General features: G+C 37.5%; 1 protein-coding gene across 8 annotated transcripts in view; it reads right to left on the bottom strand.

The window, feature by feature from the left end:
- Window positions 1-423: 423 nt before the first annotated feature.
- The window catches only part of LOC141544497 (KRAB domain-containing protein 5-like), a 47,800-nt gene continuing 31,852 nt past the window's right edge, over window positions 424-16,371 (bottom strand). For all 8 annotated transcript variants that reach the window (XM_074270760.1, XM_074270759.1, XM_074270765.1 and 5 more), the window contains 3 exons: window positions 6,074-6,200; window positions 4,324-4,416; window positions 424-2,432 (listed from right to left, as the gene is read on the bottom strand). In XM_074270760.1, the coding sequence (XP_074126861.1) occupies window positions 577-2,432; window positions 4,324-4,416; window positions 6,074-6,200 (2,076 nt within the window). In that variant the 3' untranslated portion in view covers window positions 424-576. The remainder of the gene's footprint in view (window positions 2,433-4,323; window positions 4,417-6,073; window positions 6,201-16,371) is intronic.

The raw sequence follows: 16,371 nt of genomic DNA, 5'->3' as shown, positions 1-16,371 counted from the left end.
TATCTGAGTTTCTTTCTCTGTAAAATGGGTTCTCACAAGAAAAAAGCTGGACAATATTGATTCAGTGATTTGATGAGGCACTATCTGGTCCAAGTTGGGTTTCCACCTTGTGGTTTGTGTTGTCAGGCCCATCAATCTGTGATCTCCATAGGAGCAGGGGACACCCTTTGCAACTCTCTTTTGGTTCCTACATGCCAAGGACTGGCTTGTATCAGGCTCATGAATGACTGTTTACTTGAAGAAATTCTAACAGAGATCGGTGCTAGAATATCAACCCAAGTCTTCTGAGTCCAAAGTAGGGATCTTTCCATTATACCATGCTGCCTTGCAAGTACGTGACTGGGAGGAAAAGAAGGATCCAATATGGCTAAGAAGCTGTTTGCTATCCCTAGTCATCTTTAATTTTTCCTTCCTCACCCTCCATGTAATTTTTTTTTTTTTTTTTGAGGCTGGGGTTGAGTGACTTGCCCAGGGTCACATAGCTAGGAAGTGTTAAGTTTTGAGCTCGGGTCCTCCTGAATTCAAGGCTGGTGCTCTATCCACTGCCCCACTTGGCTGCCCCCTAAAACCTTTTCTTTATTGGTTACATTCATAAGGTTTCTCTCCAATATGGATTCTCTGATGTCCAGTAAGAGATTCCTTTTTTGTAAAAGCCTTTCCACAATGGTTACATTTATAAGGTTTCTCTCCAGTGTGGATTCTCTGATGTGCAGTAAGACGTGACTTTCTTGTGAAAGCCTTTCCACACTGATTACAGACATAAGGTTTCTCTCCATTGTGGTTTCTCTGATGTACAGTAAAAGATATCTTATGTATAAAAGCTTTTCCACATTGGTTACATTCATAAGGTTTCTCTCCAGTGTGTATTCTCTGATGTACTGTAAGAGCTCCCTTGTTTCTAAAAGCCTTTCGACATTGGTTACACTCATAAGGTTTTTCTCCAGTGTGGATTCTGTGATGTACAATAAGATCTCTGTTATATATAAAAGCCTTTCCACATTGGTTACATTTATAAGGTTCCTCTCCAGTGTGGATTCTCTGATGTGCAATAAGACGTGACTTCCTTGTGAAAGCCTTTCCACACTGGTTACATTCATAAGGTTTCTGTCCAATATGGACTCCCTGATGTGCAGAAAGAGAGTCTTTTGTTGTAAAAGCCTTTCCACACTGGTTACATTCATAAGGTTTCTCTCCAGTGTGGATTCTCTGATGTGCAGTAAGAGAATCTTTTTTTGTAAAAGCCTTTCCACACTGTTTACATTCATAAGGTTTCTCTCCAGTGTGGATTCTCTGATGTGCAGTAAGAGTTCCCTTGTCTCTAAAAGCCTTTCCACACTGGTTACATACATAAGGTTTCTCTCCAGTGTGGATTCTCTGATGTATAGTAAGAGATACCTTCTGTGTAAAACCCTTTCCACATTGGTTACATTCATATGGTTTCTCTCCAATATGGATTCTCTGATGTACAGTAAGAGCTCCCTTGTCTCCAAAAGCCTTTCCACACTGGTTACATTCATATGGTTTCTCTCCAGTGTGGATTCTCTTATGTCTGATAAGATCTCCACTTTGTGTAAAAGCCTTTCCACATTGATTACATTTATAAGGTTTCTCTCCAGTGTGGTTTCTCTGGTGTACAATAAGAATTCCTTTATGACTAAAAATCTTTCCACATTGGTCACATTTATAAGGTTTCTCCCCAGTGTGGATTCTCTGATGTACAGTAAGAATTCCTTTTTGACTAAAAAACTTTCCACATTGGTTACATTTATAAGGTTTCTCTCCAGTGTGGATTCTCTGATGTACAGTAAGTGATATCTTATGTGTAAAAGCCTTTGCACATTGGTTACATTTATAAGGTTTCTCTCCAGTGTGGATTCTCTGATGTCTGATAAGATCTGCACTTTGTGTAAAAGCCTTTCCACACTGATTACATTTATAAGGTTCCTCTCCAGTATGGATTCTCTGATGTACAGTAAGAGATACCTTATGTGTAAAAGTTTTTCCACATTGGGTACATTTATAAGGTTTCTCTCCAGTATGGATTCTCTCATGTACAGTAAGAGCTCCCTTTTCTCTAAAAGACTTTCCACATTGGTTACATTCATAAGGTCTCTCTGCAGCATGGATTTTATGATGAAGAGGAAAACTATTTTTATATTTGAAAGACTTTCTGTATTGGTTACATTCAATAGGTTTCTCTCTAAAGTAAATTCTCTTATGTCCAGTAAGAGTCCATCTTTCTGTGAAAACTTTTCCACTTTGATTATGCTCATAAGATTTCTCTCCGCTGTGAATTTTCTCAAGTGTGTTACATATATCTTTCCAAGAGAAGTGACCACGACCATCACTGATGAATCTTGGCTTCTGAGTTTCTACTGCAGGAAGACTTAGCTCTGGAATACTTTTCTTCATTTCAAATCTGATTTCTTTTTCTGAAAAAAGAATGACAATAAAACAAATACAGACACTATACTCCCACACACACATATATATTTATAGCCTCTTCCTTCCATCAGTAGAATAGAAACTTAATTTTCTATTTCCCAAAAAAGCCAGTAGTTGTCCATAATCAGTCACTTAAAATGTCATATTAGCTCACATCTGAAGGATGATTTAATTCCTAATGAGCTTTCTGCTCAAATACATTGGATCCTTACAGTAAGCCTGTGACAATACAGAAAGTGTCTTCATTCTCACTGCTTGCCCAACTCAGGGCAATAGCTCAGAATGGTTGAGTGAGTTGAACCAAATCCCAGCAGCTGAGACTGGAATTCACACACCCTGTGAATGGGTATGCTCTTACTATAGCATTTAATAAATTATCTGCATTCTCAATTTTCCCCTTTCCTTTTCATTGTCTCTACTTTCTGGTGATCACTTTTAATTTTATTTATTTATTTTTTCTACATTATCTGATGTCACATTTCTAATACTAACACTCGTTTTTTGTAGGTTGCTTTTTATCTAAAGCATAAATGTGATTTAGTTCTGATCCATTATTATTATTTTTCTTGACATGGCCATTACATATATTTCTTTAAAACAATTGTTATTGTATGCCTATACATATTCTTTTGTCAAACAATGTTTAAAAATGCTTGAAATTATCCACATGTAAAAAATATCATCTCATGCAGGAATTTGAATTATTCATCCCATGGCACAAAAGAATAAGAAGATTATTGCAAGTCTTTAATTGAGACAGTGACTCAAGGGATTTGACCCCAATATTTGTCTGTGCTCTTCAATGGTAAACTGTCCCCTAGTTCAACAACTATGTAGAACTATGTTCTATCTTAAAAACTAACTTTCTCAGTGATTTCAAACTATGGTCCTCAGAAGTATACTGCTTTTGGAGATTATGCCGTGATTTTGTCAAACTGTGATTACTCTTTAGTGTCATATATTTTTTCATTTTCTCCACTGGACATCAGATTGTTTCTAATATTCCAAGAAGTTGGGCATTCCTGCACAAATGGCCATAGGCAAGAAAATACCCTCAGTTTTTATCTTTTATTGTAGCAGAATAGTTCTTTCATTCTTGGGTTACCTAGTAATCCCATCTCATCAAACCTGTAGTCACTAGATCAGGATATTATTTGGACCTCCATTTCTGCAGCAGTGCTGGCAGGGTACTTGAAAACCATGGTCACTAGGATTACACAGTAGAGCCCATTATGAAATCATCATGTAAGAAGACAACCTTTCTACAAAAACAGACCTAGAAGAGTCATTCATGAAAATGCTGAAGTTGCTTTTTAATTTGAACTTATCTTCTGGTTATATTCCTCTTCTTCTATCTGGCAGTTTCTTAAAGAAATTGGTGGACAACATGGGTTGGTCCTTAAGTAGGAATTCAGTGATAGTGTAGCCACTTTACCAGTGACAGAAAAAAAAAAGTAGTTTCTGAAGAAGCACTTGTCATGAGTCAACGGGAACATAACTCTTTTTAATAGTAATTTGCAAATAATTTTGACTGGCTAGAGTTTTTAAAAATAAAATTACATTTCTCACTGGGTGATTCTCTTTCTCTTTTCCCCCTCAAACATGTGTGACCATTTTCATGTTACCTGTTTCAGAATCAGAGTACAGCTGGCTGTACAGTGGAGACAATGTGGTCAGACACTTGAATCAGGCAGACCTGAATTTTAATCCCATCTTAGAACCCAAGAGCCAGTAAACACCTTGAGACACCATTGCCAAGGAATATCTGAACAAGAATTCCATGCCTTTCTTTTCCTCTAAAATGTAGCACTGACTTAAGGGTAACTCCATGAAGCCTCAGTCACTACAGCTTTCATACTCCTGGTGGCACCCACTCACCTGGAGAGCAATTCCTCAGGCCTTGGTCCAGCATCCATTGAGATTTTCTTTGCTTAAAATAAGAGATCACATATTCTCTGGGAATAAGAAGCCCTGGAGAGGGAAATCCGTTAGGGAAGAAGATGGAGAGAAATTGGTCATTCAGTTCTCCTGAGGGAAAGGGTGAAGGTCCAGAGCTGCCTCCACTTTAGGATTCACCCCTTTAGGTTCACATACATCAGTCTATACTCATCCATTAGTACTTGTCAAGCAAGGAATTCCCAATAGGATGTGCCCCATTGTGCTGTTGTACCACTTGTTCTGAAAAAAAGCCAAATGCTCTTCCCCTACCTCCTCTGCTTTTAGGCTCTATTCTAGCAGAAACTTGTAACCTGGGTAAAAGAGTTCTTGGGTCTAAGAAGCCTTTTAGCCTGATCAGTAGGTGTGCCACCTTTTCTTTTTAGAAGGACAAACTCATCCCATAATTTCCATTATCCATTATCTAGAAATTATCTAAAAATTTAAGGGAGCCAGTACTACAGTGGAGATAGACATAATGTACTTGTGTTTTAATTAAGCTTCTAACAATTACTGACTGTATATCTCAATGAAACCTCTGTTTGTCTTAGTTTCCTCAGCTCTTAAATGTGGGATAACTATCACTTCACATGCAAGGTTAATATGACATAAAATGACAAATTCTGCTTTATTTTTAATTTACAAAAAAAGCATTTCTATAACATGGCACAATAAAAAAGATGATTGAACACAAAACTGCAAATCTACAATGTATAACTTGCCATTTCTTTCAAATAGACAACCAAATTATGATGTAGATTTTTTCCCTGACTCTGCCTGTCCCCATGCGAGAGATGGCTAATGTAACATAGAAACATGCATACTTATAAACACAAATACATACAAGCAAACATATATATATATATATATATATATATATATATATATATATATATATATATATATATATATATATATATATATATATATATGTATATATATATATATATATATGTATATATATATATATATGTAGATTATAAAATTCTTCTATACATATTTCTATCTATTAGCTATTTATATGGATGCAAATAGAATCTTTATTTCCTTCTTTATCTATAATTTGGGGACTTAGAATAGTCAAAATAGATCATTTCCTGGAAGTTGTTCTTATATAATATTGCTGGGAATATATTGTAAAGAAAGCAGATGGCACAACAGTTGGAAATAGTAGTTGAAAAGAAATGCTTATTCCCTTCCACCCTTTTCCCACTACTTATGATGGAATTTGAGGGCAATGGGAAGACAGATTGAGGACAATCTTATTATAATGGGAACAACTAGGACTTTGGGATTTAAATAGACGCTCCTAAAAAAGAATATTCCAAATGCTAGAACCATCCCAAAGAGAAATGGCTTGTAAGGAAAACCTGCTTGAGCAATTTTCAGAGCTTTGGAAATAAGTTTGTGTCCAAGTAGAGGTTAGACAACATAACCTTTGTGATTAGTTCTGAGATGCTTCTACACTGATTTGATCTTTGACTTCAACCTGCCTAAAATTGGTAGGAGACAGCTTCAGGAGCAACAAAGGACACCCTCAGTTTCCTATCCTACAAAGCAAAGTGCAGGAGGATCCTGTCTTTTGGACACAGAAGACCAGCACTTTCCTCATTGTGAGACAGTCCCACCAAACCCTGAAGCCAAAGATATTCCCTTTAATTGCAGATTTAGGTGATAAGGGAAATGTCCTCACCCAGGGAGAGCAGGTTCCAGGCATTCTCCAACATGACCTCCTTGTACAGCTTCTTCTGATCATTGTCCAAGAGGCCCCACTCCTCCTGGGTTAAGTCCACAGCCACATCCCTGAATGTCACCAACTCCTAAACCAACAAACATCATAACATGTAGAATTGAAAGTCCCTTCAGAATTCAAGAATCCAACTCCCTTCACTTTCCAGAAGGAAACTAAAGCCCAGAGAAGGGATTTGCTCAAAGGGCACATCATCTGTAAGTGTCAGAGTCAGCTCCTGGAACCGTGGCCAGTAAGAGTCTTCTTGAATTTTAAGAAAAGCATTTTATAGGATCAGTTGGGAAAACAAACAAACAAACAAACAAACAAACAAAAAACAACCTGAGAAATGCTTTATATGGAAAGCATCTCCTTGTGGATTAAGGAAGAAAGTTTGTGTTTCATCTGGGAGGTAGATGGATCTATGGAGAATTAAGGGGTGATAAACAATTTTACTCAACAGAACTGATTCCAATAATATAGTCTTTTTTTTTTTTTTTTTAATTATAGCTTTTTATTTACAAGATATACCCATGAGTAATTTTTCAGCATTGACAATTGCAAAACCTTTTGTTCCAACTTTCCCCCTTCTCCCCCACTTCCGCAGATGGCAGGCTGACAAATACATGTTAAATATGCTAAAGTATAAGTTAAATACAATATATGTATATGTTTCCAAACAGTTATTTTGCTGTACAAAAAGAATTGCACTTTGAAATGGTGTACAATTAGCCGGTGATGGAAATAAAAAATGCAGGTGGACAAAAATAGAGGGATTGGGAATTCTATGTAGTGGTTCATAGTCATTTCCTAGATTTCATGGGGTGTAGCTGGTTCAGTTCATTACTGCTGTACTGGAACTGATTTGGTTCATCTCACTGTTGAAGAGGGCCACTCCATCAGAATTGATCATCATATAGTATTGTTGTTGAAGTATATAATGATCTCCTGCTCCTGCTCATCTCACTCAGCATCAGTTCATGTAAGTCTCTCCTATGAGTCTCTCCAGACCTCTCTGAAATCATCCTGCTGGTCATTTCTTACAGAACAATAATATTTCATAATATTCACATACCACAATTTATTCAGCCATTCTCCAATTGATGGGCATCCACTCAGCTTCTGGCTACTACAAGAAGGGCTGCCACAAACATTTTGGCACATACAGGTCCCTTTCCCCTCTTTAGTATTTCTCTGGGATATAAGCCCAGTAGAGACACTGCTGGATCAAAGGGTGTGCACAGTTTGATAATTCTTTGAGCATAGTTCCAAATTGTTCTCCAGAATGGCTGGATGTATTCACAACTCCACCAACAAGGCATCAGTGTCCCAGTTTTCCCACATCCCCTCCGACATTCTTCATTATCTTTCTCTGTCATACCAGCCAATCTGACAGGTGTGTAGTGTTTCCAATAATATGTTCTAAAAAAAATTCTGCAAAGAGTTTCTGAGAAGCTGTCGAGATTGAGGAAGCTCACAATTGCACAGACCGGAGTGGGTAGGGGTGTGAACAACCTTTACCCCAGTGTAGATATTCTGTCTTGGCAGCAAGTCAGGATCAAAAGAGAAGCTGTAAACATCGGAGTTAAAGAAGAAAACCCCGGAAAGCTAGAGTCTCTCTCTGTACCCGGCCACTCCCACCCCCACCTGGAATGACTCAGCCTGTTCTTAGAGTCTCAGAGTGCAGACTCAGTGCAGCCATCTCTGTCCTGCCAGTGCCTTGCTGCTGCCCCCACAGTCTGTAGAAAAAGCCTGGTAACACCATCCAGCACCCCCCCCCCAAAAAAAAAACCCAAAAAAACCCAGACCATTTGTTTCTCTTGCCAGTTTGTTTGCTTTGATTCTGCTCTGACAAAATGAGCAAAAAATTTAAAAGGGCTCTAACCACTGACAGCTTCTGTATGGATAGAGAGCAGACTTCAAACCCTGAGGAAACTAAAAGCAGACTGTCTCCAGAGGAATCCCCTAAGGGGGATATGATCTGCTCCTCAATACACAAGACTCTCATAGAGGAAATTAAAAAGGCTCTCACAAGAGAGCTAGAAGAGAAATGGGAAAAGGAAAGGGAAGCCTATCAAGAGAGTCTGGATAAGTCATCCCTCGCATTTAAAGACAGAGTGGATAAAGAAATCAAATACTTGAAAAATAAAATTAGTGAATTGGAAAAAGAAAATAGCCTTTAAAAATTCCATAGGACAAAACTCACTTAAAAACTAAAAAGATATTACAAAAAAAAGTGAGTGAAGAAAATATTTCATTGAAAATCAGAATTGAACAAATAGAATTGAATGACTCAAGGAGACATCAAGAATCAGTGAAGCAAAACCAAAAAAATGAAACAATGGAAAAAAATGTCAAATACCTTCTTGGGAAGATAACAGACCTAGAAAATACATCTAGGAGAGACAATATGAGAATTATTGGACTCCCTGAAAAATATGAGGAAAAAAAAGGCTGGACACTATTTTCCAGGAAATCATCAAAGAGAACTGCCCAGATGTTTTAGAAACAGAGGGTAAAATAGACATTGAAAAAAATTCATCAATCATCTACTGAAAGGTACCCTAAAATCAAAATGCCAAGACATATAGTGACCAAGTTCAAGAACCATCAGATGAAGGAAACAATACTGCATGCTGCTAGAAAAAATCAGTTCAAATATGGAGGAGCCACAATAAGGATTACACAGGATCTAGCAGCATCCACATTAAAGGATCAAAGGGTCTGGAATCTGATATTCCGAAAGGCTAAGGAACTTGGTATCCAGCCAACAGTAACTTACCCAGCAAAAATGAGCATCTTTTTAAAGGGAAGAAGATGGCCATTCAATGAAATAAATGAATTCCATCTCTTCTTGATGAAAAAACCAGACCTAAACACAAAGTTTGATCTCCAAATATAGAACTCAAAAGATTCCTAAAAAGGTAAAAAAAAATCTTGAGAAATATATTTCTGCCATAAAGATATATAAAAAACATATGTATAATTTGTTCTAGAAACTAGAGGTGGAAAGGAAATTATACCAGAAAAAAGGGTAAAGTTGATGGTACTACATCTCACAAAGAGGCAAAGAAAGAATGGAGTGGGATGAACATAGAGTGTATCATATTCTTATTAGAATTGTCTTAAAGAGAAAAATATAGACATATTCAATTTGCGGGGAATCTCCTTCCACTTTATTGAAAAGTGGGAGTGGAAAAGTGAAAAGGGAAGGAGTAAGCTAAGGGGAAGGGAATACAGAAATTGTGAGGAAAACGGGTAAAATAGGGGGAGGACCTCTAAGGTGGGGAAGGGATACTAAAAAGGGAGGGCTGTGAGAAGCAAGTGGTGATCACAAGTTTACTACTAGGGAGGGGAGTAATGGGGAAGGAAAGGAGAAAAGCATAAGCAGAGGTTAACTTGATGGCAAGTAATACAGAATTAGTAATTTGAAAAATAAATGTGAATGGGGTAAACTCCCCCCATAAAGAGGAAGTGGTTAGCAGACTGGATTAAAAGCCAGAATCCTACAATATGTTGTTTACAGGAAACACACCTGAAACAGGGTGATTCATACGGAATAAAGGTAAAAGGTTGGAGCAGAATCTACTATGCTTCAGATGAAGCCAAAAAAGCAGAGGTAGCCATCTCAGATCAAGCAAAAACAAAAATTGATCTAATTAAAAGAGATAAGGAAGGGCATTATATCCTGCTAAAGATAATGAAGCAGTACCAATATTAAACATATACGCACCAAGTGGTGCAGCATCTAAATTCTTAAAAGAGAAATTAAGAGAGCTGCAAGAAGAAATAGACAGCAAAACTATAATAATGGGAGATCTCAACGTTGCACTCTCAGATTTAGATAAATCAAACCACATAATAAATAAGAAAAAAATCAAAGAGGTAAGTAGAATACTAGAAAAGTTTGATATGATAGATCTTTGGAGAAAACTAAATGGAGACAGAAAGGAGTACACTTTCTTCTCAGCAGTTCATGGAACCTATATAAAAATTGACCATAAAAACCTCAAAATCAAATGTAGTAAGGCAGAAATAGTAAATGCATCCTTATCAGACTATGATGAAATGAAAATTATATTCAATAAAAACCCAAGGGAAAATAGACCAAAAAATAATTGGAAACTAAATAATATACTAAAGAATGATTGGATAAAACAGCAAATCATAGACATAATTAATAATTCCACTCAAGAAAATGACAACGATGAGATAACATATCAAAATTTGTGGGATGCAGCCAAAGCAGTAATAAGGGGAAATTTTCTATCTCTAGAGGCCTACTGACATAAAATAGAGAAAGAGAAGGTCAATGAATTGGGCTTGCAACTAAAAATGCTAGAAAAGGAACAAATTAAAAAATCCCCAGACAAACACGAAACTTGAAATTCTAAAAATAAAAGGAGAGATTAATAAAATTGAAAGTAAAAAAAACTATTGAATTAATTAATAAAACTAAGAGTTGCTTCTATGAAAAAACCAACAAAATAGACAAACCCTTAGTAAATCTGATTAAAAAAAGGAAAGAGGAAAAGCAAATTGTTAGTCTTCAAAATGAAAAGGGAGAACTCACCACTAATGAAGAGGAAATTAGAACAATAGTTAGGAGCTACTTTGCTCAACTTTATGCCAATAAATTCGATAACTTAAATGAAATGGAAGAATACCTTCAAAAATATAGCTTGCCCAGATTAACAGAGAAAGAAGTAAATAGTCTAAATAGTCCCCTTTCAGAAAAAGAAATAGAACAAGCTATTAACCAACTCCCTAAGAAAAAATTCCCAGGACCAGATGGATTTACATGTGAGTTCTACCAAATATTTAAAGAACAACTAACTCCAATGCTATATAAACTATTTGAAAAAATAGGGATTGAAGGAGTCCTACCAAATTCCTTTTATGACACAGACAAGGTACTGATACCTAAACCAGGTAGTTTGAAAACAGAGAAAGAAAATTATAGACCAATCTCCCTAATGAATATTGATGCTAAAATCTTAAATAAAATATTAGCAAAAAGACTACAGAAAATCACCCCCAGGATAATACACTATGACCAAGTGGGATTTATACTAGGAATGCAAGGCTGGTTCAATATTAGGAAAACTATTAGCATAATTGACTATATCAATAACCAAATTAACAAAAACCATATGACCATTTCAATAGATGCAGAAAAAGCATTTGACAAAATCCAACATCCATTCCTACTAAAAACTCTTGAGAGTATAGGAATAAATGGACTATTCCTTAAAATAATCAAGAGCATATATTTAAAACCATCAGTAAACATCATATGTAATGGTGATAAACTGGAACTTTTCCCAATAATATCAGGAGTGAAACAAGATTGCCCACTATCACCATTACCATTCAATATTGTATTAGAAATGCTAGCCTCGGCAATGAGAGTTGAGAAAGAGATTAAAGTTATTAGAGTAGGAAATGAGGAAATCAGACTATCACTCTTTGCAGATGATATGATGGTATACTTAGAAAACCCCAGAGATTCTACTAAAAAGCTATTAGAAATAATTCACAACTTTAGCAAAGTTGCAGGATACAAAATAAATCCACATAAGTCCTCAGCATTTTTATACATTACCAACAAAATCCAATAGCAAGAGATACAAAGAGAAATTCCATTCAAAATAACTGTCAGTAATATAAAATATCTGGGAATCTATCTACCAAAGGAAAGTCAGGAATTATATGAGCAAAATTACAAAACACTTGCCACAAAAGTAAAGTCAGATTTAAATAATTGGAAAGACAATAAGTGCTCTTGGATAGGCCGAGCGAATACAATAAAGACTACGATACTCCCTAAACTAATCTATTTATTTAGTGCTATACCTGTATCAGACTCCCAAAAAACTATTTTAATGACCTAGAAAAAATAACAACAAAATTCATATGGAACAACAAAAGGTCCAGAATTTCAAAGGAATTAATTAAAAAAAAAAAAAAAATCAAATGAAGGTGGCCTAACTATAGCTGATCTAAAACTATATTATAAAGTAGCAGTCACCAAAACCATCTGGTATTGGCTAAGAAATAGACTAGTTGATCAGTGGCATAGGTTAGGTTCACAGGACAAGATAGTGAATAAAAATAACAATCTAGTGTTTGACAAACCCAAAGATCCCAACTTTTGGGATAAGAATTCATTATTTGACAAAAACTGCTGGGAAAACTAGAAATTAGTATGGCAGAAACTAGGCATGGACCCACATTTAACACCACATACTAAGATACGATCAAAATGGGTCCGTGATTTAGGCATAAAGAATGGGGTCATAAATAAATTAGGAATATAGGATAGTTTTCCTCTCAGACTTGTGGAGGAGGAAGGAATTTGTGACCAAAGGAGAACTAGAGATCATTATTGATCACAAAATAGAACATTTTGATTACATCAAATTAAAAAGCTTTTCTACAAACAAAACTAATGCAAACAAGATTAGAAGGGATGTAACAAATTGGGAAAACATTTTTTACAGTTAAAGATTCTGATAAGGCCTCATTTCGAAAAATAGAGAATTGACTCTAATTTATAAGAAATCAAACCATTCTCCAATTAACAAATAGTAAAAGGATATGAACAGACAATATATAGATGATGAAATTGAAACTCATATGAAAGAATGTTCCAAATCACTATTGATCAGAGAAATGCAAATTAAGACAACTCTGAGATGCCACTGAGATTCAGGAACAGAAGTGAGTGCAAAGGATAATGTTGTAAAATTGTATTGTCAAAAAAAAAAAAAAAAAAAAAAAGTTATAATTATAAAATTATTTAAAAATAAATTAAAAAAAAAAATATCTTGGTCTTTGCCCTCAGCCCTCCTCTATTACCTTCCTCCTCTGGGATGTAAGTACCTTTGAGTCTATGTATGGGAGCAGGGACACATGTCCTGTAACTTCTGTAACATTCAATTTATAGGGAATTAAGGGAGAGATTGGGTTGCAGGAAAAGAAATAAAATGCTGCCTTTGAAGTCTCAAAGGTCAAAGGTAAAAGAAATGCTTCCTGCATTCATCAATCAGTGGAGTTCTTGGTAAGAGATTTTGTTTCTTCTTTTCCCTAATGAAAGAAGAATGGAAATTGATACAGGGATCAGCCATAAATGACAGAAACCTAAGTGGAGATTTACCAGTGACGTTTTAATGAATGAATCTGAGAACAAGGATTCAGGGATCTTAGAAATGATAACTTTGCGAAAGGAAATGAGAAAGATTAAACAACATCCCCAAATTTCTGGAAATCAACTCATGGAGTCCTCAGGGAGGGAAACAGACCTACAACACACATTAATTGTGATAGTTAATAGTTTATAAAAAGGTGCAACATACCACAGTGAATCCTCCCAAGTTAAGGGAATTTCTGGGAAATAGTAACAAAGTACAGGAATAATTGAGAGAAATCCCATCCAAATACTTGCATACAGTATTTAGGAATTAAAAGAATTGTATAAATTCAATTGCAAAGCAATCCTTAAAGAAATGTCGGACAACCTAAAAGGTAGAGGAATCATCAGTCCTCGTGACTAGGTTGTGTCAACATAATGAAAATAGTAAATGCCATCAAATATAATTTTGAAAAAAAAAAAAAAAAAAACTTGGGGGGGGGGGTGAGGCAATTAGGGTTAAGTGTTGAGTGTCTGAGACCAGATTTGAACTCAACTTCTCCTGAATTCAGGGCTTGTCTTCTATCCACTTCACCATCTAGCTGCCGCCCCTCCTCCAATATAATTGAAACTTTTACTGTTATACTCACATTTTGATTAAAATTTTACAAGAAGGATGATCTTGGGGAAGACTTTAGCTTACAAGAAGCCTCAAGACACTTAATGGCTATATGACCCTGGGCAAACTCCTGGACACCTGTCTCAGTGTTCTCAAATTATGTAAACTGAAGAACATGAGAACAATGCTTTTGGGGTAGCTAAGCCAGGATGGCGGAGGGAGAGGGGAGAGCAATGTAGTGAAGTCCTCTCCAAAGACTCCTACGAGATCTGGACAGTGCCACTGAGTGATTGAGTTTTGATGAGGAAACTGAAAAATCAAAGTTCTTCATCCAGTTTGGCTCTGGAAAGGGGAAAGGGGAGACAAGGGAGGCTTGTAAACCCTGCGGGAAAGTCTGGTGAGAAGACACTTTACAGGGAGTATTCCTGCAGTCAGATCCTGTGTAACAGGGTAGCAAGACTCAGATCCACATTAGGAAGCTGCAACAGGAGGTTTTGTCATCCTTGAGCCAGGTCCCAGGCACACAACCAGGGTCAAGGAAATATGTCCTGGGGCAGGAAGCCAGGAAGTTAGGGTCAGCAGAAGCAGGGTCTTGTCTCAGGCTTTGGCTGCAAGGAAGGGTCTTCACTGCAGCCCAGCCAGGAAGGGAGTAACTAGGGAGGGAATCTCAGAATAAAGGGGAACCACAATTCTGCCCCTGAGGCAGCCAGCAGAGCTGATTAGGGGGCCAGCAGGGACAGAGTCCAGCAGTAATCTGCTCTACTCACACCCAGGTCGCACAGACCTCAGAGCAGGAGGAATGAACAGACCACTTTGGGTATAGGCCTCCTTGCTGCCCAAGGTGGGGGGGGGGAGGGAGGAGGGAAGAGGGAGTCTAGAATAAAACAACAGTCAGCACCCCAAAGCAATTTGAGTAGCCCAGGCCTTCCCTCCAGGACTGCTGCAGAGTCCTGCTCCACCTTCAAGTCTGACCTGAAGAAATGGGCCAGAATGGGTGATGACACAATGGAAGAAAGAATCCAGGAGTTCCTAAGACTTTGCCCACACATCAAACTCTCTACAGATTTGTGGGGGGCAAAGGGGAGCCAAGAAGCCAGGACAAATACTGCGCCAAATTCAGGAGACTTAAAAGAGAAAAAAATAAAGAGAAAACAAGTCAGCCAGAAGAGACCAAGACCAAACTTGCGTTATCACCACTGTCTGAACACCATTAAAAAGCAGCCAAGACACACAAGACTACAAGTAAGCTTTAGTCCCCACATACTTATTATTTGTTTTTGGTCAGGCAGCTGGGGTTAAGGGTCTGAGGCCAGATTTGAATTCAGGTCCTCCTGACTTCAGGGCTGCTGCTCTGTCCACTGTGCCATCTAGCTGCCTTCCTCTTCCCTCCACTCCTCCTCCCCCTTTTCCCACCTCCCCTCCCCCCCAACTCCCATATCTTCTAGAGAGGATAAAGTAGAAATAAAAAATTTCAGATGACTGCCAGGAGACAGGCCCTGAATTTTGCCTCAGAAAGTGCTTTCAGCTGCTCTTCTTAGAACCTTGTGGAGTCAAAAGAACTTTCCTTTCCCAGATAAAGTCCAGGAACAACAGTCTTAGAGGTCACAGGAGATTATGTCCTGGATGCCTCTCCTGTCCCAGAAGCCTTGGGAAAGTGCCAGAATGTCCCAGTATGGACAACCTCCTTTGCTCTCCCACATTGCTTGCCTCTCCCATGACTGGCCTCTGTGCTTTTATGTGAATAGAGCTCCCCATGGCCAAGGAAACACAGATCACTTCCTGAAAGAGAGCCTGGAATGAAAACTCCCAGAAACATCCCAGTCAGAATGCAGAGCTTCCAGGTCAGGGAAAACACCTGCAAGGTGCCTGAAAGAAAGTCCAGTGTGATGCAGGTACAAGGGGCCACGCTTAGGACCACACAAAATTTGACAGCAACATTGTTAAGAAGCTCAGAACTGGGAAGAGGACATGCCAGAAAGCAAAGGAAATGCTCTCAGAGCCAAAAATAATCCCTGAAACAAAACTTCATATCATGCTATGGGGGGAAAGGACTTTACTGAAAATCCTTACAAGGATTTCTGATTAAAAAAAAAAAAAAAAAAATTGTAAATGGAGAAATTCTTAGAAGTTCAAGCACAAGGGAAGAGAACTATCAAAAAAGTAATTCAGGATGAACTAGCCCCAGAGACTCAAAATAAAAGGACAAATTAGTTATATTCAATCATGGTGAGATGATGTGTCCCCTGGGGTCGCTATTGAGGCTCACAGAGGGAATCAAAGTAAAGACGGGAGGGGCTCTGTTATGTCTTGATGATCTTAAGGAGGGACTGGAAAGAAGGAAAGAGGAATACGCTCAGGTGATGGAGAGAAATGAGGGCTGGCTCATTTTCAAAACATATAGAGAATTATCTCTAACTTATAAGAAATCAAGCCATTCTGCAATTGATAAATGGTCAAAGGATATGAATAGACAATTCTCAGATGAAGAAATTGAAACTTTCTGGCCATATG

The sequence above is a fragment of the Sminthopsis crassicaudata genome, chromosome 5, assembly GCF_048593235.1.
Source record: "Sminthopsis crassicaudata isolate SCR6 chromosome 5, ASM4859323v1, whole genome shotgun sequence".
NCBI lineage: Eukaryota > Metazoa > Chordata > Mammalia > Dasyuromorphia > Dasyuridae > Sminthopsis > Sminthopsis crassicaudata.
The sequence above is the reverse complement of the archived record's forward strand: the minus strand, read 5'-3'. Positions and strand labels throughout refer to the sequence as shown.